At 31.5% G+C, this 24681-nt stretch overlaps 1 protein-coding gene across 3 annotated transcripts; it reads right to left on the reverse strand.

Annotated features, from left to right (window-relative positions):
- Positions 1-872: 872 nt before the first annotated feature.
- On the reverse strand, positions 873-23554 carry LOC126809740 (cyclic AMP-responsive element-binding protein 3-like protein 2). Of its 3 annotated transcripts, none has more exons than XM_050534489.1 (9): positions 23131-23547; positions 9382-9544; positions 8827-9105; positions 7004-7194; positions 5867-6028; positions 4905-4963; positions 4633-4780; positions 3426-3606; positions 873-2783 (listed from the first exon to the last, which is right to left on the reverse strand). In XM_050534489.1, the coding sequence occupies exons 1-9, from the start codon at positions 23227-23229 to the stop codon at positions 2407-2409; spliced, it is 1659 nt and encodes a 552-aa protein (XP_050390446.1). In that variant the 5' UTR covers positions 23230-23547; the 3' UTR covers positions 873-2406. The 3 variants fall into 3 exon arrangements, with proteins under 3 accessions (XP_050390446.1, XP_050390447.1, XP_050390448.1); XM_050534490.1 differs by having other exon boundaries at positions 5867-6010; positions 23131-23544; XM_050534491.2 differs by lacking the exon at positions 3426-3606 and having other exon boundaries at positions 2643-2783; positions 23131-23554.
- Between the last annotated feature and the right edge of the window lie 1127 nt (positions 23555-24681).

A 24681-nucleotide genomic window follows, 5' to 3' on the forward strand; every position in this document is an offset into this window, starting at 1 on the left:
TTTTAGCAGTGGAAAGCAACAAGAACAAAAAAGCCCACAAGATTGTCAGTTTGTTGCAAACAACCTTGGGATCGGTCTGACCACTTGTACATATATGACAGTACTTGCATTATAACACTCGGCCACCAAACCATGTTCTAATGAAACAGTGTCATTGTTAAGAGAACTCGGAGCCACGGTGGCTCAGCGAGTAAAACGTTGGCTCGTTAACCTGGAGGTCTGGTGTTCGATCCCTGCATTGGCCAAGAAAGTTCATCAGGATTTTCCGACGTGGTTCCACCTTGTCAGTGGTACAGAATAAAGGGCCAGGCACATGTAACGTATTGTCGTTCAGATGGGACAAAAAAATGAGGCCCCATGTACACATTGGCGTGCACGCAAAAGATGCCTTGGCATATGGAACTCGATATAAGAGTAGGCTGTCTGTAGTGCCGCTGTCCGGGCAAAATTCCCTCATAGCACAATATATGGCTTCATTAGCTCAGTCGGAGCAGAACAGTAGGACTTTAAACCCCATTTCATTTTATTTCGTTAAGAGAAATTTAACCCACCCTTTTCAACTATAGGTCTATTGCAGGTCAGCCATAACAAGAATCAATCCTTTAATTCATTATCACTTAATTTAATCTCCACTTAATCCTTATTACCTGATGGATTAAACCAGATAAAAGACAGTCTGTTCAAGCCAAGATTTATCTATAGCTATACTGATGCAACATAAGGTACAGTTGTTTAATCGGACACCAAAGCCCAACCCATTCTCCGGAGTCCGCAGCCAGAACCCATAACCTATATTAAATGCATTTTAACCATCTAAAGCTTCAATTCAATTATACATGTTGACGTACAAATGAAACAGTCTTGAAATCAAATCTTTATATAATATAAGTTTATTTTTCGTAGCTGCAAATACTTTGTACATTAGTCTGGGTATACAATAAAGATTTTATACCTCAGACACTTTTGCATTCAAGAATCAACAGTCTTGTAGATCACCATTTCTGTATTCCCATTAAGGCCATAGTGAACCCACAACCAGAGTAAAGAGACGATCAACAAGCAAAAATATATAATACAATTCTTTCGCCATATCTGGCTGATGCCTTATACAATATATAATATAATATATATTAATGTATGTACAATTATAATAATTGATAATAATTATATTATTATACTTTATAGTGACTAGTGATAGGGTGATCGCTAATAAAGTGAACACAATCTATTTTATAAAAAATATTTCCTATCTTACTAAATATAAGATGTCGTCAGGTGTCTTGCTATGAAATAAAATAAATACATTTACTATCAATTTAAGAATTAATGCTGTGTCTTTTACATCTACAAGTAAGACAATGCCCTGATCAGAAAAAAAACAATAGATATCTATCATAATATATTATTATATCCTCTGAAATTAAAATGATACCTATGTATCTTAGTAACACACCTAAAGGTATCTTGATCATTAACACTAACAATAAGATAAATCATTTAAAGCTCTCGGTTTTATGTAGATTTAAAGATATTTTATGAAGAGGTTTAAAACTAAGTAGTGTGTGTCACTTTAAAAAGCTTTCACCCAAACAAATAATAGGATATATATTACATGTTTAGATTGCTGCTTGTCATGCAAGAAAAATAAAATATTTTCTTAAACAAAAATCATAAATTGACCTCATAATAAAAATATTTCCCCTTTTTCCCACCTAGGGAGAATACTAAGAATATATACAAAAACAACAAAATTAAAACCACTTCAGTCAACCTATCAGACGTGAATATTTTGACGTGGAGTTAAAGTCTGAACATTAGCACATTGGTTGGTTATCTCCCTTTAAAATAATCAACAACAAGAACAATATGGGAGTTTAGTGTAACTTAAAGAGGTTCATGATAAAATGATATGATAAAAAAACGAGAAAAAAAATGTCTTCAGTATTTAAAGACAAAAAAAAATAATTTAGATAAATTTATGGCCTTAATGAAATAATCATTTTAATGCTTCTATATCATTATAAATATATTATTATATGTATGGTTTGTTCCTTTTGCAATGGTATAATATACGTAGTTATGTTAATATGAATACAATCTATAATTTATTTTATATAATTTACAGTTATCACAATGAGTATTAGCTATGTATTAATTGGCTACCATTGACAAGAGAGATAGGAAAATATGAACTGATAACATTATCAATTAAAATATGAATCCAATTTTTGTTTATTTCATTTATCATGCAAAGTGAGCAAATATGCAAGCTTGATAATGATTGGTCCTCTAAATATATAAATGAAAGTTAAAGAGACTGGATAATGATAAATTATGTAACCACCACCAATGAGACAATGTAACAAATGCATGGGTAAATGCACAGCTATGGCTGTCTATCTTTCTCTAGGCTGTTTCAATATCAACAGTAAGATTCCCACCAGCTTTAACTGAGAGGATATCACCTGGTGCTACTGCGATATCGGGATGCATCGTCGCTTGGTAATCCTGGTTATAGGTGGCTGTTTCATTCTTTTTGCCAATCTCAACTTCTTTAGTCATAGTAACCACATTTGGGGCAGAAGGTCCTAGATTAGCACCATCTCTTAGTTCTTGGACCTGAAAGTCTTTATCAGATTCCGGTCGGACTTCGCGATCAGCTAATTTACTTATATCTTCGTTTGCTGCACACCAAATCTGTCGTTCCCATAATACCGACGGAATCGAGTCCTCTACCCCATCTTCATTTTCATCTTTTAACGACATTAATACTCTGGATTTCACTATGATAAAAATAGAAAAGAAATAAAATTATTAACCTATACATTTATAAATTGTCAGAAATACTGATCACATAATTCATTTAAACTCTATGTGCAATTGTGACGTGTGAACAGGATAAAACAAAAATCTAATCGATACTAAAACATTTATCAAATTTAAAGGCTTTTATTTTTAAAAAAATACCAATTTTAGTTTATAATATGATCTAAGTATATTATAGTTTGTTAGACAACAAATAACTAATCTACATTAAAAACCAGTGACCATCATTATAAGTATACAGATTTTAAACCTGAAGATAGGAGAATCTTGTAATAGATTCTCTAAGACCAACATAAGATTTATCGTTTTAGAAATAGTTTAATGGCAGATAAAGTTGATTAATAAATTCTATAAGCATCACTATGCAATTAATGAAGACAGTAGATCTATATCTTCAAGTAATGCATGTAACAGTGATCAGACTATATGCTTGAACTTTGAACTGTACATGTACAATTCTCCATTTTTTCTCCTAATTTATAAATAATTCGAAATAGATTTTGTTGCACGAGTCAACGAATAACAGTCTTCTTCGGGTTTAAAATATGTGAAAACTAAGCGATGATCACAAGTTGATATACCATGTGCTCCACACTTACAGTTCGGCGTAGAATAATCATCTACTTGAGCCCTAGCTATAGATGGTTTCATGGCTGGTGATGGTACCACAACACTTGGTTTGGCCAAGAAGGAAGGAACGTGCGGACCCAAAGAGTAACCCACATTCAATGATGTAGATGACCAACCGCCAAGGAAGACGGCAAAACACAATACAAGGACCTGCAGCATACGAAGAAAATTTCTGCCATTTTTGTCTAATGTAACTAAACATTTTATACTTATATTTCAAATTTAACTTATTTAAATTTAAATGTCAATTAGCTCTGTTTTGTTTATAGACTTCTTTAAAAAGATATTGTTCAGATGCTTATAATATGACAATCCAAAGTAGATAATTTAATGGAAAGGGAAAAAGCATATAAAGTAGAGATAATTAACTTATCAAACAAAAAAAAAGAGACTGTTTTGTATCATACTCATTTTATAAATTAAAAATCTATATGCAAATAGTCCTAAAATAAAATTTAGAAAAAAATCCTATTTCTTTTCCAATTTCCATATCCAATTAAAAGCACGCAAGAATATAAATATGTTGTAAGGTTTATAAAAATTAATTCATCTGGATCTAATAGATTTTGTTTGCATTAGAACTACAGGTAAGCTTAATTTATTAGCTTAAAGATTAGAATTTTATAACATATAAATAGATCAAATTGATATTTATTAAATTATAAAATGAGTATATGGATTGTCATATAAGAATCGGAATATAGACATGCACCTAGTATATAATATATTTATGATGATGATAATTTTGTTAAGTATGATAAATGTATATATGGCTGTAGGGATTGTTTCATAAGCTGCAGTTCCTAGGATATGGATAGCTCTGTCACCATGAAATTTTGTCAATGAAAAAATATTAGGTTTCAAAAAAATTCAAAATGAAATATAATAAATAACTATTATAATTTCAGTTTATTTCAGCATTCTTCATTGAAATGTGAACATGTTTTTCATTTTGAATAATTTTTTATAAAGAATAGTGATTTTGTGAGAGACATTATTTTAAACAGAATAATTTGATGTTAGCCATAAAAATGATTAGCGGTTTAAGAAATAGAATAACGCCCACCAATGATATGAAGTAACCAAATAAATTGTGAAGTGCATTAAATGATATAGGTGCAGACCGTGAACCGAAAGTTTTGTGAGAATTAGAAATGGTAGAATCATAAGACCTACCATTAGCACTGTTCCAGTTTGTGTTGCGGAGGTTTTGCCAACTAAGGCCTGTAGTTTGTGTAATTGACTTAATAACGATCTGTTATTATTTTCTAAAGAATCCATCTTTCGTTTTAATTCTGTGTTTTCTTGGTTATAAGCTTCCACTCTAAAAAAAAAAAATCCAAAAGACAATCAATATGAATATAAATTATAGTGTGAAAACTATGTCCATAGAAAGAAAGCATGATTCATCTTGTATAAAATGAAATTGTGAACAGATAATTTTCTACCTTTTTTCTAAAGTTTCTAAATATTCTTTCTTTTTTCTTCTACTTTCTTGAGCTGAAATCTAAAATAAAATACAAATTGAAGATTACATGCTTAAGATTTAAATTGGAGTTATATCCCTTTGTTAGATAACTCAGTGACATGAACTCTCTTCACAATTTGACTCCAGAATTTACATCTGTTGGCCACACAAACAAATATTCTGGTTCTCAAAGAAACCATGAAAAAATCTGATTCATATTTTTGGAGGTTTTTATTTTTGTGTTTATAATTATTTAGTTCGTGTGGCAGTGACTTATGACAACATCACATTTCAAAGTTCTACATTTATCTTAGCTATTTTTTTTTTTTTTACAGGAATTCATTTACATACATACTAATTCCTGTGTTACATATCTAAACTTTACACTAAGCTGAATACAAATTTAATTCCAAACAATAACTTATTATCATCTCATTCAATTCTGATTTTGTACTTTTTATGTTAATGCTACTCTTAGTCTGTGCATCTCCTTGGAGCATAATTTCTGCCATTTCTTTCTCGTTGATATCGGATAATTGTCATCAACGGAAGAATGGATTTAAAGATCTTCAAAATTTATAAAGGCAAATCGATTGTCACCATTTCCTGATATCAAGGTTGCCAATTTGCGAATGACTAGTGCCATTTATGACTGTAAATAACATTTTTCAGGGATAACTGAGCCAAATGGACATTTCAGAATTCAGTTGGAAACAATTAATAGAGCTTTCAGTCTTTAACAAAGGAAAGATGAATGCAAGATTATGAGTTTATTTTTTGAAATAAGTTTACACAGTCCTTTTTAAGTGATGAGACAGTATCTGGCCATCAGAATATTTTTTTATGTATGAACTTATTAATATAATTATTTCTTACACAAATTTAACCATACCAATACTAATTATATCTGTTAGCAAATAAAAAAGAGTTGAAGGAATTTACCTTGTTTTTTATTTTTCGACGGATTTTTTTCAGATTCTTTTCCTCTTGTTTTGTAAGTGGCAATTTTCCTGGGATGGGGTAACCCTCAGATATTAATGTTCTCTTTTCTTCTTCAGAGAGTAATAGCACTCCAGATTGTGGGATCTGTAATAGGGTAAGATGCTAAAATAAATTCCAAGGTAAAAAGGTTATTAACATAATTTATGCAGATGAAAATTGAGAGAGAGAGAAATGGGGATTAACATCCACTCAACACAAAATAGGTCATTTCGGGACTAACACATGATTCAATTTTTATTTCAATCATTCACTTGCGCGTAGGGGTCTTTAGCAGTGGGAGGAAACTGGAGGACCCAGAGAAAACCCATGAGGTTGGACAGGCGACCCTACTCGTCACATACAACCAGGGAATCGAAACCCCGCTAGTTGACTCAATGACAGACCTTATGATAAAGTGCGCACAGATGAAAATTGTAATGTAAACTATCATACTAATTAGTAGTGTATGTCTGTTGCAACTTCATGCCATTAATTTAGAAGAAATATTAGTTTAATGACATGTATGGTTTTGATTTGACTGACAGATCAACATGTTTTTAATGAGTCAATATCTCACATGTCACTATGCCCCAGAGGCAAGGGAGATTATTCTCAACCTATCTCACCAAACCTCTCATTCAAATTTGTGATAGCAAATATAAAACATAAGCCTGGGGTCAAAAGATATCAATCACATAAAGTCAAAGAAACTTCACAAACACAAAACACCACAACAATGTCATAATATTATAGAGTGATGCAGTGAGGACCAGACAATTAAGTATCTTTTTATTACAAAGTCAAATGCCTGAAGGAATGGGCAGTTCATAAAGTACAGCAAGGGTATTGTTCTTTGAGTATACATAGCATTTTATACTGTATCAAGGTCAACTACCGTTTCTTAAGAAACTGTATTAAGTTATACATGTACTTTCATGCATTCATCAACTTTATTTATGTATCTCATGCTATTTCTAATTTTAAAAACAAGTTTCTTGCCAAAGATATTAATATTATTAAGACGTTTTATAAAATGAACTTCATGCCATGTTTTTTTTTTTACCTTCACCAAGTAGGGTATATATTTTATCATCTTACCGGATTAAGAAATAAAGGTTGGGTGAAAGTTTTGGATTCAGAGGTGGTGATTGTCTGATGATGATGTCGATTTGGTGTTTGTCGTATGGGACTGGAAGGTGCTGATCTTTGTGGACTCAGGCTGCCTTCACTATCACTGCTAGCACTACTAGGGGGGGTTGGAGGCAGATTTACAGGGTCGTAACTGATAGCTGAAAATAAAATAAAATACATTTAAGTCCACTGTATAACAATAAAATAAATTAACATACAATGCAATTTTTATGATTTTATTTACATGGAGAACAATGGTGCATGTAATTGTATAAATTTGGGCAAGATGAGATGACAGTTAAAACTTATCTAAACCTAATAAAATCTCAACCAAATTTTCACACCCTTTAATAATAAAACCATAAAAATTTCATTATCCTAGAACATTATCTCTGCACTTTCTTTATGGCAACTAAGCGTGTCTGCTTGAAGGATAAATGTCTAACAAACAAAAAGCCCTCAAGCTATGCAGCTAACAATTAAGTGGTCATATCAAAACCCTTCAATTCAAATCCCCTTAAAACCCTATTCTTGACATTTTATGTAATGGTCTGCACCATAAATTTTAAACTGAAGTAGTAAAAATAAATGCTGTCTTTATTTGTCATCACTGTCACTGATATTGAAAGGATTCATTTCCACAAAAACTGACTATAACTGACATTAAAATGGCCACTTATGGTGTCTGAAATAACAAATGTACAGCTGTATGGCTTAAAACTCTTTAAATCATCAGTTTTGATAACAATTTGACAAGAATTTGGAACAGAAGATGTCATAAAAAAGTGAAATATGCCCACACAATATTGGCCTACGCATCCTTTCTAATGCTACTCCGCTTCTAAATTAAGTTGGGCATCACACCTTCTTAAACTTGCCTGGTATCAGTATGATAGCTACGTGTACATGATGTGACAGTCTAGTGCACAAGACAAGATATGCTTACTCTTTTTAGAACACCTGATACCACTGACAGAGGTCTTATTTGTGAGGGTGACAGGTTAAAGTACATGTAGCTGACAGTTATGTATCCATGTCAGCATTCAGTTTATTGTGGTGCTTTTATGATAAAGGGCTAGGCCCCTTACTTTCACATTTATGTTTGTTGGATATACTGTTGCATAATGTTGGGAAGTTTATATTCTACCCTGTCTATTAATTAAATAGATAATATATAAATCATTGTGTCAAGTATAAACATGTATATATTTTTTATTGATTTATTTGTAAAGAAATGTATTTTATTGACTTTCACTTCATTACCCATAAATCATGGCTTTTATTGTCCCTTGAAGAAAACATCCAAGACAAGGGTGGGGTACTGGTTTTAGAGATGAGTTTAACAATGTTATTGTAGACAAATAAACATAAAACAATGCTCCACTCTTCATGGACATGCTCCAATGGTTTTGATTGACTGATATAATGAAGTATGGGTGTACTGACTGAAGGCATGTTCACACCAGACAATGATCAATGCCAAGATAAGTGCCCCGAGGATGTCCAAGATGTCTATTATGTTATGGTTCACAATGCACAACCATTATTAACATCTAGTAGGCTTGCATAGCATGTACATGTACTAAAAAACATTTGACAATAAAAATTGTTCTATAGGCATTAATACTTTTGATTTTATCTAAACCGAAACACTGCTTTTCATATTCCAGAAAATTGTCATTTTATTGACTTGGGTCTAATTCATAGAATTTTTAGGCCAAGCCAGTTATTGTGTAGGCCAAGATGGCTATGCTGTTGTATATATGAATTATAATATGGTGGAATGTTACCTGATGGACTCATGTCTATAGAATCCTCACTCACATCTACTGGTTCTTGTTTTATACAGATTTGTGAATAATCAGGAGTGGTATCAACTAACGTCTGCTGAGATTGGGGTGCCAATATTATGGTTGGTTGACATGTTACGGCAGCCATGGAAACTGGTACAAGTAATGGGTCTTTTTCCTGAACGGGTTCCGTTTTGAATGTGATGCTTTCATTTTCGTGTTTGAATGATATATCGTTTGCATTTGATGAACATGTACCAAAAATATCTGTTCCAATATCTGAAAATATTAAATCATATAACTTGGTAATGGTACAGTAGGTATCAATATAGTTATTAAGAAAGATTTATATTTAATTTAAAAGTTTAATTTTATTTTATTTGACAAATTTCGGTATATATCTAGTATGCTAATGTAATACACTCTTTACTGAGGACATGTATTCCTGCTTTGCCATAAATTACTGAATGAATGATATTGGGTTTAACATACTATTTTTCTGCACCTACATGTACTGGGCTAATGAAGACAAGCCATAAATTAAGAATTTCTTACCATCGCTAACATTTAAATCATCATTAGAATTATCATTTATTGAGTAGCTATGTTCTGATTTGATGCAAGGAGGTTGTGCAGCATCAGTAATCATACGGTCATTCAAAACAGGATCATCAAATAAACTGTTAAACCAATCATTGTCCATATAAGCATCGGGTTCCTGAAGTGAAAGAAATGCAAAAATTCTTATAAGAAAAACATTCAATATTTAAAAAGCCATCTACTTTTCTCTAGTACCAGTATTGTTATTTCATGTTTATAAAAACCTTTTCATTTTTTTTATTTAATTCCCCCATTCAATTTAAATAATCCTTAATATAAACACTGTTAGATGGGATTAAGGTTTACACTTAAACCAAATATGGTATTAAGGTTTACACTTAAACCAAATATGTATTAAGTCTGTTTTCACGGTTAGTCCCCCCAAAGGACTAAAATTGAATACATAATCTTGTTAAGGAAATAGATAAACAAAGACACCACTGAAAGGGCAAATAATTCTAGAAATTAAACAACTTATTTATCCAAGATTCAACAAGTATCAATTCAATGTTTTATTTCTCTATAATATTTATTGTGGTCATTTTTATGATTCTGTTTTAAATAATATGACCATGTGAAATAGATAAGAATGAAATCAACAAGTAGTAAATATTATGTAGATAGATAGATAGATTATGATAAGATATGACTATACATGTGACAGTATACTGTATTTTCTCACACTTGTTTCAAGTAATATGATATATTAACACATCTGTAGACTCAATTAAGTGATGTTAAGAATTTTTCAAACTGAGAAATACGTCTTGTGGTGTTTTCTTAAATCAAAATTATTGTTTTTTTGTTTTTTAAAGGAACAATTCAATTTACTGTTTTTCTTTCAGCATTATATAAGTATATGGACATATGTTTAAACAGTATTAATCAAAGATAACACCCTTCACAGAAATTTGTTTGGTTTTGGATATGTAGGTGTATATAATGAATTGTTTGCAAAAAAGGTACACATTCCAAAATTAGCAGAAACTACATGTACCACAGAACTGAAAATACTTTATTCCATACAATATGAATCTGAAAATAGCATAGTGGTGTTCAGCTTTGAATTTTCATAAATCTTTCTCAAAATTGGAGGAAATATTCTATTCATAACTTTCTTCAATCAAGTTGAATGCTAAGTAGTAGATACATGTATGACAATTTTGAAAGTGTAACTGAATTCCAAAATCTTTTCAAATTGAAATATGTGTATACATATGTATATGTAAAACCTACATTTGTTAACATACATCTTTATATGATCAACCTGCATCGCCTCTTATGTCAATACAAATTGAATGAGAAATCGTGAGGTTCATGTACTTAATCGCAAAAGTTGTTCTGTCCTATTCAACAAAAGATTGTCACCTTCTCACAGGACGATTAAATTTGACATAACTGTGTCAGTACTTGGTACAACATTTTGTTATGTTATAAACTTGAACAAACGATATAAAGATGCTTTTCACTTCTGCACATTGTGTGAATAAATCAGTTTACAAGGCCAAGGGTCAAAAACTGCACCTAATGAATGATAACATCTGAATTTCCTAATAGTCTGTATAGATGTACATATATGTGTAGGCCTATCCTGTTTATGTTTAAGTAAGACTGTCTTCCTTTCTAAGATATTTCATAGGAAATTGGTAGCAAGAGTATTCCCCTATTTTAAACATAATTTACAAGTTACCACGCCCATCTGTCTTATCTGAAGAAAAGTGATTGTTATTTCTAATATGTACAGCATTATTTGTAATCAGTGTTTACAAAAAAAAAATGACCTCGTAAATTAACCCTACTGTGGTTACAAATAACCCCTTCTTTTAAATGTGTTTTAAGTATATTCTGTCCTAAATCTGTTTCATCCTATAATGATATATTCAAAAAACATAAAAGTATACTGTCAGTGTTCATTGACCCCCGGTAGTCTACTATATGTATACTTACATGTCTATAAATAACATATGGTAATCATTGTAAGTTTCCCCCCTATCAAAATTTCTTAAACGCTTGGCATGTCTATTTTAGTTTATTAAGAGTAACATTTTTCCCGTTCAACTTCCACAGTGGACATATAAATTCATTCCATACTGTGAGGATTTTTTTATTCTATTGTCTGCGAATTTGTTAAAATGACGCCTACAATAGTTTGGTTAAATATACATGTACAACAACGACCGGTTAATGATATGTGTAGGTTTATCAATGTTTCATTACAATAAACATTACCATAATTACAATATTATAATATAATATATACAACATAGACATTAATTATAACATTCTACCCTTTTAATGCATTTCAATAGCATCTATATGTACCATTCTGGGTAACGTTCCTGTCCTGAGTTTAAGGAGCTGCCCAAACCTTTTATGATGAATATAAAATGTTGACAATAATGCTTTCTCAAACTTAATGAGGATGAAAATAGATAAAGTAATTCTCAAAAGATAAATATATTAAACTGTATTACACATATGCAGTTATGGTTGAGCAGATCCATCGTTTGTAAAATGTCAAGTATTTGGTAGTCTAAACAGAGGATACAATGTGGACATTATTGAATTAAACCTTATAAGAATGATGTATATTGTATACATGTATTTTTGTTGTAGTCTAGTGTAATAGCACACATGGGTGTACCTTTATGTATTCCTGTAAAGAAATAAGTTGATAATTCTTCTGTATACTTAAATGTTTCACATGTGGTCATTCTACTTCTGAGTTACACCCTGTTGAAAATATGCTTACAAAAATGTTTACTAAAAGAACTATTTAAAAAGCACACTTTCATGTTTTTGCTACGCTAAAAGTTAAGCTTCGGTGTCATACAAGTATTAAGTGGCAAGACCATTGGGTCATTATTAGCCATGCCCAATAACTGGCTTAAATTAACAAATATCCCAATTTAAAAACATTTTAAAAAATTGTGCTCCCAACTTATACAACACCCACAAGCAAAATCGATTCTAACCAGCAGTCAAAATACAAAACCCAAAAGACAAATTGAATAGATCCCCATAATACAAAGTGGCATAATGTACATTAAAATATACAAGAGTAAATTGTTACAGACATTAGATTAGATTGTATGGTAGTTTAAAAGTCAGACACCTATAAACATTTTTAAGGACAAACAAAACCTGCTATATATATAACTTATAGTCAGTCCTATCAAATAAGTTATTCATAATAACACAACTTTATGAATTTACTACTTCTTGGTTTATTACATGCAACATTTCAATACGGTTACAGGTATCTTTATCAAGCAATGATCAATAATGAATAACAACCATACATTTATGGTACATCCATGAGTAAAACAATTTATAACAAGTTAATACTCTATCAATTCTCTTTAGGTCATCATTCAATTATTCAGGTTGACTTCATTATCAGATGTAGGTTCTACAAGTTTAAATTCACCTAGTTAATTATAGCAGGGACCTTACATGTATAAGGTTTATGATAATGGAGAATTTAGCTTTGTTTGTATACTACAAAATCCACAGCTTTATTTACCTAGATTAGAACAAACAATAGCCACATGTAAGTCTAATAAATTATGGATTGTCCACCCAATCTTATGTTTTTGAGGATATCAGAAACAGCAGCAAAACCAAATACTGTGCTCTGTAAATAAATCTAATATAAAAGGGTCAAGCTAGGTCATGAGAGTTCAAGGGTTAATATAAATCACTGAAACTGTGTTAGGTGGCCTGTTTTTCTAATCTCTTGGAGTGAGAATCTGAAGATATAGTGGTTTTGGTGCCTGTAAAACCATTCCATTCTTAGAGCTATTCACAATGTCCCTATCTAAGTCGCACTACACATGTACATGTACCAACATAAGAGATAAACAAGATACTAATGTTCAAAGTAAACAGAGAGTATTTAACCAAAGTCCAAACTATGGTCTACTTTTTACATACTAGTGGATCTGTTTACAAGTGGTTCACATATCAGATTACATACTATAAAGTAAATAATGAAAGAATATACATGTACCACTTGTTCTTAAGTCAACATGTAAAAACATGAAAATTTACCACAGTGGGTGTTGATAAGAACCACAGAAAACTCTGTGGAAATAATGAATATATATATACATGTACACCAGTCCACTGGACTCAATTCTATGGAATACAATAACCAGGTTTATGGAGGGGGGGTTCACACATGAAAATCAAATACATGCATGTCTGTGATCTTAGTCATAAAGTTGGGACAATTGTTGTTTAGACCAGCAACCAACTGTGAAGTTGTGAATGATGCTATTATCAAACTAACCGATGCTACTATGCCTGCATTTATTATCTTAGACGAGTGGGACATCATATTTAATTTCTGACAAATTTCAATATCATTAATAAAATTCACTGCCAAAATATTTCATTTTTAACAGAGATTAATCATTTTGGAACAGTTTTTTAAAAATATATTTTGACAAATATTGTTCTGTAGGTCTGCTACCCTGTTAGTGTTGAACAAATAGTTAAAATTAAAACCTTGTCATGTAAAACAGTATGTATTAAGCACAGATATGATAAATTATGTAGATCTGGTTGTCAAGGATAACCATTACAAATGTGTAGTTATATGATACTTATGTTGTTCTTGAGCAATCAGATAAACATTGTTAATAACCATGGAGTAAAATCATGCACCAACATGAATATCATTCGATCACAAGACTATTTTGAAATTTTAATCATATCAGTTTTACCATTTAATCACATGCAGTTTTCGCCATACCATAATTTTTATTTTTTTAATCATTCTTAAATCCTGTTATTAAATGTTTTAATAACCAAACATATAAACAGCATTTTATGTCTGACTTATAGACAAGGACAGGCAAAATGCCAAAAATAATCTTTTACCCAATCTGCTGGAATAATTATCTCTAAATAATCAGAGGGTATGTGGTGTTTTATTTCCCCAGCTGTTTGCATGTCCATGGTAGTAATACAGATGACCCTGGGGTACAGACTGTGCATTTATAAATTGCCATCCATTTACATTATCCAGTGGTCAGCTGTTGTAGTTATATTAGTAGTGGGATAAAGTATTGGTCAAGCTGTTGACAACCTCTGACCATTGTTTACTACACTTAAAGAAATCAGAATCTCATTTATTCATTCAATCATTACTACTCTAATACATGTATACAACCAACATGCAATGTTAAAGGAGAATATAATAGTTTATCTAAAATTAAAATCTAATAAACTATATTTACATCCATGTATAGTAATCGTTAAATGGATCCTCTAATTCCCCTTTAGAACAACATTCTGCACACGAAGATCCATCTACTTTATGCTTCGAGAATAGATCTCTGCCCTAAATTACCTCCATATCCAAAAACTAGTATACTGTTTTGTAATGTGGTTCTACTCCGTTTCACATCTGTTATACACACAAAGACTAAATAAACATTTTTAATTTTATTAAATGGAAAGGAAGCAGAATAAATACGTCTCGAAGTATACTTTGTGTTGAACAATTATTCTCCAAACAAACATGTATACATGTAACATTAAATAAGAGATGGAAAGAATCTCTTTTGAAAATAATTCATCAAAATTGATCATTTTGACAAAAGACGTTTAAGTTTTGCTATGCATTGTCTCTTTATTATATGATACCCGTATAGGTATTTACCATGGTTAAAACAAAATGGTAGCTATTCCCTGGGTCTATAAGCTTATATATCAATCAATATTCTTCCAGATGTCAACCAAATTTTTTTTATAGTTTGGTCTTAATATATTCTCAAGCTGTGACACATTTATTCCACTTGAAAGTCAGAAAGTTGGGAGTTTATCAGAAATCATTTCACAATTATTCGAACAGACATTTCAATTGTATTTAAAAAGGTCAACACCATGTCAAAAGAAAATTTCTATTAAATTTTCTCTAAATTTTTTTTTATTTCAAAGGCAGAGTAATCAATATTGCTCTTCTTTTGGAAGAAACAATACAATTACTGGGATTGGGTTTGTTTCTATCAAGTCTTGTAGGTTTAAACATTGTTTCAAATCAAATTCTGTCTGGTTTCCTTATTTTAATGTTTGGACTCAGTAACAAATGGCGTGGGTTCACAATCTGGTTGCCTACTGCCAACATTGCTGGGTGGTAGGCCTGGCAAGTAAAAGCATCTAGTTATGTGGATGGTACAAAAAGGAGGTCATGTAAGCTTACATGTTAAAGAACCCCAGATAGTTAGAAATCCAAACACATGTAAAATGGTCGTTGCATTGCTGTCTGGACAAGCTTTTCCTCAGATCAGACCACTTTGCCTTATACTGATCTTAATTAGCTGGGTTCGTGCAAATGTTAAACCCCATTTCATTTAAAGGAGGATGTATATGTACATGTAAAATTACCAATATTGAATCATTTTAAAACTTTGCTTTCAATACATACAAGTGTACAGAAAGTGTAATCGGACTATTAAAACATTATATTCCAGATCTCATAATCATATTCAAACTTATTTATAACTAATTACAGATATCTAGCATGCACTAATTGACTGAAAACATGACCTCTGAACTCTCAAACAGGCCTATCAAAATGTCAATGATGACACTTGTAACAGTATGCCACTACTACATGTATATAATTGATAATATATTGAAAGTTTTTAAAGATTGTTATAAATATCAGATAGAAACATGATGTTTAAAATGTAATCAATGCTGGTCACCTATTAAATAATAACAAAGTCCACTACAAATCAAAGGTCAGTATCCTTCATTTGAGCAAAATATGCATCATTAATATAGGTTAAAGGTTCATTTATGATCTATCTGGAATTAGGCAACTGATAAAATCGGATGATTATTATAATCTATCAAGGAAATTTTTCTAATGTCCATGTACACAGTATACACCACTATATTTGTATTCAAATATTTCAAACAATTTTTTTGACTATCGCAAAAAGGGAGAAAATTCAAATGGAGCAAAAATAACCAGGGATAATGATACATGAAACACTATTATTTTGATTAACTGTTAAGCTATAACAAGATAGATCTTGAAGCCTGGGGTCACGTTCATATCACATTAGGCCTGTGTATTGACAAAGCTAGGGATTTTCTTATTACAAAGTAATCAAATCTTCATAAAATATTCATTATCTCCACAGACTGCCTTCCATTAAAATTCCTTTTCAAATAAAAACAAATACTGCACACCATGGAAATATCTGAGGGGAAGAACGGGCTGTTTACAAACACCAATTCTTCAAAATTGTAGGAATAGGGAAGCAAACTAAGTGGGTAGAATGCACATGCTTTTATACAACTTGGCCGCGTCAACAAACTGAGGTTCAAGACAGTACAGAACTAGCAATGCATGTAATTCCAAATTCCACTGCTATTGGTTGGTTTATCTTTGATAGCTACACATGTAGTTGATTTTATCTCTAGATAGTGATGCATTGTAATGGAACCTACATGAATATGGTAGGCCTACATTTAATCAATGAGCAGATTTCTTACCTTGATCAAATTTTCCATAAAATTAAAATTCATTTCTTCATTTTCATCATCCATAATGAGCGTATTTTAAATTATGAAAACTTTCAGTTTGAGCTAATAATCCAAAGATGTACAAACAGGCCCAATCCAAAAACAGAGTTCAGTGGACTCTCATAAACATGTTCAGTTGAAAATTCTAGTAATTATGATCTGTAATCGGACATTTTCTTTACTTATAGACCAGCCACCATCACTGTCTTCATGTCATGTAAGACACTTTCTACCAAGGTGAAACAATAAATAAAAAAGAACAATTGATTTTTTACTATCTATCTGATTGGTAGCCTTGATTACTGAAGAATAGGAAAAGCTCAATGATCAACAATATGGCTTCATTAATCAAAACAATAGTCCCCATCAATCAGACATTCCATATACTACATGTACAGAAGCAGTTGCCATAATTAACCAATGAGAGCCAGGTATTCTTTTATTCACACCTTCTTTTCTTGACACAGTAATTACTTGGTCATTTATTATAACACCTACTGGAATCTCCCATCTCGATTACTAAAGACTAGATTGTCACAACATGCCAATCAAGGTAATACAACAGAGGAAATCAAAATAAAGTTTTATGATGTTATTTAACAGTGATTTTATCATACATATTATTATTTTATCTACTAAATGACATAGATGTTATAATCCTTCTAGACAAATATAAACACTGACATAACATTGTTATCTACATGTATGTAAAAGATCACTTTCTACAATAACTTAGTTGTTACAAGGAAATCTCAAGACCCTAATTTACAAAAACCAACTCAACCATACAATAATCATTTAAATAAATGTCCCTTTTCGCATAATTAATTCACCAACTCATGAAAATTGGTTTTTATCCGAAAATATATTTTAATCAATAAATAGACTTAAAAGTGCATACATTTATAGTGTGATAACGACAGTTTAGCCAGCTTCATACGTACAAGCATGTTACAATCTGAGTGAGTCATTCGTAACGGCTCCATTTTAACATTTATTTGATGTAAAATGTGTCTGGAAGTATGTCCTAACAAAATGACAATGCCAGATACAATCAATTCTCCAATAACTATTACTGATAGTAGTACTTTCAATATATCAGGTCTGTCATGGGTGTGTCTTATTTGAACTGAAGCTATATTTGAATGGAACAATAATTCATTCATCTCTTTGTAATTTATCAGAAAAGAATCTAATATTTGAACAGATTAAACTATAACAGATATGTAGGAACATTTAATTAAACAGCAATTTGTATAGAATAAAAGACAATCAAGAATATATATGAGATGCTGATGATATGAAAAAATAAATAAACAGCGACCATTTTTAACGATGCTAGAATAAAGTTATGTTAATAAAATAACTTTTAAAAATGTGTTGTTTACTATACATGTTGATGAATAAAGACTTCTGTGCTGTAGTAAATAGACAGATACTCCACAGATTAACATACATGTAATGAAAGACTATTGTTTACTATTTACATCTCAGATTATTTACTGACTGACTGGGTGCCATTGTTGACAAAACCTCCAGACTAATTTAGAATATAAACACTAGCTTTTTTTACTCTAATTAAATCTGATGAAAGAGAAAGTATTTACAACTTAATGGTTTTATTATGTGTGATAATGTCAAGGCTGTTTATTAACAACTCAAGTATAGGGGAGTATGGATTTCGGAATAGACAGAAGTCTTTGAATGTCAGTGACACTTAAACATAAATAATGCAAGAGCTAAATCTGTCTATTTGCAGGTCTTTCTTTAGGCCCGAAATGTTATCTAAAATTATTAATTAGACATTAATTAACTTATCCAGACCATAATCAACTCTTCAATGTCATTGCTAGCCTGTGATATTTACTGGATTAGGATACGATTTGCTGCTCAACTTTCATTCATGATTAAATCATGAATAAGATAATCGAGAAAATGTTTTTTTACCGTACCGACTTTAGTAATGATGATCGAGGCTAGGCCGGATATTCAATTGGTAAATTCTCGGTTCAGATTGGATCGATTTGACTGCAATTTTCAGCAAATTCCTTTTACATATATCTAGTTTTTAACTATTATAGTGAGAACTGCCAGCTCTTTATCTAATCTCCCATAATGTATAGCAGTGGGAATCTTCTCCAAGTCTAATAAATGTATCTGTATGTTGAAAGATATTGGCCTTGGATAGAGTCATTAACCAAAATCTGTCTTTTTGGGTGGTGTCACTGATGTGGGGGTTGATTTCCAATTCATTAACAGCTTAGGGAATCTTAATGTTAGTGGTAATTTTATTCTTGCATACTTAAGATTTTCTGGAAGATCTATCACAAGGAAAAATCTGTCAGTTAAAAAAATCTGTGCAGGTTTTGTTTATTAAATAGCCTTAGATACCTGCGTCTTTCAGTTGACAAACTTATGACTATTGGATGACCCGGCCCTGCACGGGTGGGGCCCAGAACCAAAATTAGTGTAACTCTGAAACCAGAAGTGGTAGTCCACCGCATCAGGTCTATGTTACTCCCCAGTTCGCGCTACCCCTATACATGTATATACACCAAATTTGAGCCTCAGGCCAGCTCTACTGTAGCCACCAACCCTGAACAGACAAACAACAGTCACAAATATTAGTATAGATAAATGTAGGGGTTAACAATGTACATATCTGGATTTCAAATATTGCAGACTTTTTTTTTCTGTAGTGTGTCGACTTTAAGTTAACTTTGAAAGATCGGAATCTCCCTCCAGGGACAACTATGTATATGACCACATTTCAATGAACATGTATAAAAATGGTGAATGAACATTAATCACACATTATTACTTGCTCTATACAATTTTATTATTATGTCTAACATATATACAAGTAGGCTACATGTAAATAAATTAAGAAGCAAATGTCACAATCATTAAACTTTCATACATGTATGCTCAACAATAAAAGCCATAGAGGCTTATCAATTTTGTACACTAAAATCATAAAATTAAATCAAATATATTTATCTGTATTCAGAAAATTCTGCTTAAAGTTCATAATTCATATACATGTATGTACAAGTATAAACCAGAGTATACTTAATATAGGTCATTCATTACAGTGTTTTATTATGCTTTTTACGATCTTTCATTTTCATCCTTTAGTTTTGGGGGATTTTTTTAATAGAAAAGATTACCTGTACTTCACTTTCACGAACCACCAAAACATGAAATTTATTCATGCACTTATAATTTTTATGTTCTCATTATGCTTTATATTTTCATTTTGAAGAGGTAAAAAAAACCTAATAATTATCTAGTTCACAGGAGATGCCAATAAACCCAGTTGTTTACAGCGGATTTACAAAGACTCACTAGTAAACACCTATGATATATTCATGTAAACTGGTATATAAAACCCTTACTTTATATCCTTGGTATAATATAAAAAATCTATATACACACTACAAACTGCTATAGATGTGTATTTGCACAGTCAATATACACTAGCTGTTAATCTTTACATATCATATAATTGGATAGTAGCTGAGAGGCTGAACTACATGTACCAGTATATACTTCTATGATCTATTATTATATATGACAAATCTATCTACTATTGTCTATATTCTATATTGCCATGGGATATTTTTATAACCTGGTTAGATATAGATTATAACGGTTTTTTTTACATTTAGGCTTATTTTGGGGCATTATGTACAATAAATAAAGCCATATTGCCTCTAGTTTGAAGTTCTAAGATTCTATACTTAAGAATTAGAAAACGTCATAAAATGTTGGACCAACACTGCCAGATTTACTCTCATAGATTTATCAACCCTAAATACTCAAAAAGTTCAATATTGTAATTTGAGTTAAAGATACATTATGGGAGATTAGATAAAGAGCTGGCAGTTCTCACTATATAATAGTTTAATACTAGATAATGTAAAGTGTATTTGCTGAAAATTTCAGTCAAATTGATCCACTCTGAACCAAGAATTTAGCGATTGAATTTCTGGCTTAACCTCGATCATCATTACTAAATTCAGTACGATAAAAAACATACGGTAGTTTTAATTATCCATTTCGGGATTTAATCATGAATGAAGGTTGAGCAGCGAATTGGATCCTAATCCAGTAAATATCGCAGGCTAGCGATGACATCGAGAGTTGATTATGGTCTGGATAAGTTAATCAATGTCTAATTAATAATTTAGATAACATTTCAGGCCTAAAGAAGAATGGCAAAAGGCAGATTTAGCTCTTGCATAATTTATGTTTAATAAACATAAAGGGCTCCTGATCCAATATTTAAGACAAAATGAAAATTTTAAAATTGGCACACGAATTGTGTACCAGAATGCTTTCGAGCACCAGTTGTATGAAGCGACTAGATGAACGAGGCTAAACATATCCCATAAAGGAGAATATTACCAGTGTAGACTGGAATAACCAGACGGCAAAGACTGCCATTCAATTCAGACTCTTCGCATAGTTCGCCAAACATAACTGATTAGAAATTACAGTAAAAACAGAAATGATTGAATGTAAATCAGTTTAAATACATTCATATTACATTATCATATGCGTTGCGACCCATTTATGTCCATTTCTAGGTGCCAAAGAATAGTGATTTAGCTCCTTTAAAGTGAATAGGTTTGCATGTATGATGAATTATACATTGTTGTGTAACACAAGAATACATTTGACAGTGAGTGTTGTGTAACTATAATACATTTGACTGCGACAGTGGAATATTTTTAAAGTTGTTTTCCTTTGGTTGTCGGAAAATAATGAATTTCCTGTTCTTTATAATATGACAGGTTGAGAATGTTTTTAAACATTAAGATCCTGTTCCACAACTCAACAGGATATCCTATTCACATAAGTGAATATTAAACAGAATCTTTTTAATAGAACTGTAAACAACATTTTGATCAATATAGTATAAAATGGCATTTTTAAATATTACCTTGTGTTTACTACAAAATGTTTCTTCTAGATCTATATCGTTAACAATCAACAATTAAAATTACAAACTACAAAAGTAATTTTTAAATTCTTAAACATTCAATCAATAATTAATGAGAAGCATTTATTTGTCACTTAATTATTCTTTTGAAATAGGTTTTGATACCGCATAAAACTTAAGGAAACAAAAGATTATTGATGCACACCTTTTGCGGAAAACAAAAACCTGTATTATGAAACAAATTTATAACTAATGACAGTAGAGAACTTTACCGGAAGAAAAAACTAGGCTTGTTATTCAAATATATCAAAACATTATTTATGCTGTACGTCATAAAACTGATATGGCTTCCTTTAAACTTTGTCATGTATAAATAGAATAAAACTGCCATGCTTGTTTTACCAGCTACCCCTTCTTTTTGAATATGCAACCCATATAATAAACAATATGTGTGTACAATAAAAGACTAAAATTTGTTTATTCATCAAAAATTTCTTTTGAGTATAATTGTTGATGTGTAACAATTGTACTTGACCATCAAAAGGATTAATTAAAATATTTTATGGTTAGAAAAAACCCACAATATGTTGGCCTAATTACTGAGTACATATGTATATACAAACATGTGGTTGTTGTGACATTATGGTTTCGAGTCTGTTAGTAACTTGGATTAGAAAACAAAATGAATGTGTGATATCAAATCTATGAGTATCTAATATTAAATTCTTTTAAAAAATACTATTTCTGAAAGAAATTTCTAGGTTTTATACCATACTTTGAGTGTATTGTATTCACAGTATATTATTATGAGTATACATACTCAGTATATTTATTTGCAAGCATGGGAGATAATTAGAAAAGACAACACCCTAAAGACCTGAAAAGAAAGGTGCCGCTCAAATGATTCTTAAAAGAATATATTTGGGGGAGAAAGGGACAAGCCACTAAACAGGATAAGTGTAAATGGGCGTGTCCCTTCACAAGATGTCATGCCGCTGTCACATGTTCATAAAAATTTTGATCATCTAAATGAAATTATGCTTGGGAGCAAAAAATGTAACTAAAAGTCAATACAATGTAAGTAAATAAGTATACTGTTCAAAAAACGGAAATAATTATCGATGGATAATTGAATTAATCAACGAACATATGGTATATTAGCAGGTTGATGTGGGCCGAATAGGGGGTTTCATCATATCTGAACTTACCATGTTTGTTGAATGGAACATGTCGTTTTCCAAGATATCTGACATGCATGGTTCATCCATGTCTCCAAGTTTTCGATCGTGTCCATAAAGAATGTCCATGGTCGGATGTCCCGGGAGGTTTCCAATTGGAATGTCCTCGAGGGATGGTCAGATTGCCGTAGGGAAGAGGTGGTTTCGTTCGCACAAACGCTCCGTCTCGCCAAGTGGAGATCCTCCGTCTAAACCAAATAACACCCTTACCAAGTATACATCCGCGCTACAAAAAATGTTACTCCCTTCACATTTAGCTATTTCGGTGTGTCAGCTTGCAAAAGAGCCATAAAAATTGATCCAACTGCTAGTGGAACTAACGTCAATGCACAGAAAATCTTATCCTTTGAAAATACAATATTCACTGAATAACTTGTTGATCGATTCCCAATATCAATCCACCAAAATACTACAGACACGTCTTATTACCCACTTTTTTGGCCAATCAAATAAAAGCATTTCTCGAAATTATTTAAATTAGTCTGCCATGTGACCTAAAATCTATTTCTAGATATAAACATTGGCGTATATTATCCAATCAGAAATGATTATTAAACTTAACGGAATCCCCAGGGTTTGTTGAGGGTTATTTTAATTTTGCTGATTAGATAGTTTTGTTAGAAGCTTTACATATTTTCATCGATTGTGTGGAAGTTTCATAGGAAGCTTCAATTAATCATACACATGAAAACAATGCCATATCTTCGATCTTTACTGAACTATCAATTTTTGGGGAAGTAGGCTACATTCTATTTTTACCCCCTATGCCTAAGATTAAAGAAGAGGATGCACTAGAAAATTCATGTAAAATTAATGACAGCCAATAATTCATCATTTTTAATTACAAATATTGGAAGCAAAATATTATTAGAATACGTTTAGGATACATTATTCCCCCACCCCCAACCCCCAAAAAACAACAACAACAAAAAAAACAAAACAAAACCGATTAATATATTACTTGGTCTATGGATTGTCGACTGATGCAATCCCAGTGGTGGTTTTTTTATACACTCCATTTTGTGCAAGTGTCTGTATACCCCAAATTCAAATCAGAGCCATCCTATCGTCGCGAGAAGGCATGCAGTAATGTCATAGACAAGCATGCACTAAGAAAGTATCTCACGCTCTAGATACATACATTATAAGCCTGTATAGATATTTCACGATTCTCACAGATTTTTAACGTAACTGACACACTTGGCCCATAGCTTTTAAGAACATCTACACAAAAAAAAGGGAAAAAAACAGAAGTCGTATATAACATTTTACATTAATCGGTCGAATCTTCCTTTAAAATAGGAGTTTCATTTCCGATTGTGCGTTATATCGACGCATTATCCACATAAAGTATGTCGTTCCAAGGGGTGTATTCAGAAGGATACGTGGGTCGTCTCCCTTCCATTTGACCGTCATATTTCTTCTTTCTTTTTTTTTACCAGGAACCGGCCCCATACCCATCTTTAATACCGCTTCATGTAATTTAAATATTTGGTGGCGGCGTCGTTTTCAACTATAGTA

This window comes from Patella vulgata, chromosome 2 (genome assembly GCF_932274485.2).
Source record: "Patella vulgata chromosome 2, xgPatVulg1.2, whole genome shotgun sequence".
Classification (NCBI taxonomy): domain Eukaryota; kingdom Metazoa; phylum Mollusca; class Gastropoda; family Patellidae; genus Patella; species Patella vulgata.

What these genes read in the sequence shown, in the direction of transcription:
- LOC126809740 (XM_050534489.1), bottom strand. Translation starts at nt 23,229, where the DNA reads ATGGACATTCTTTATGGACACGATCGAAAACTTGGAGACATGGATGAA. An exon ending in GTCGAAAAATAAAAAACAAG is followed by an intron (nt 4,964 to 5,866) that starts GTAAATTCCTTC and finishes ATTTTATTTTAG; the next exon opens with ATTTCAGCTCAAGAAAGTAG. An exon ending in TTAGAAACTTTAGAAAAAAG is followed by an intron (nt 4,781 to 4,904) that starts GTAGAAAATTAT and finishes TTTTTTTTTTAG; the next exon opens with AGTGGAAGCTTATAACCAAG.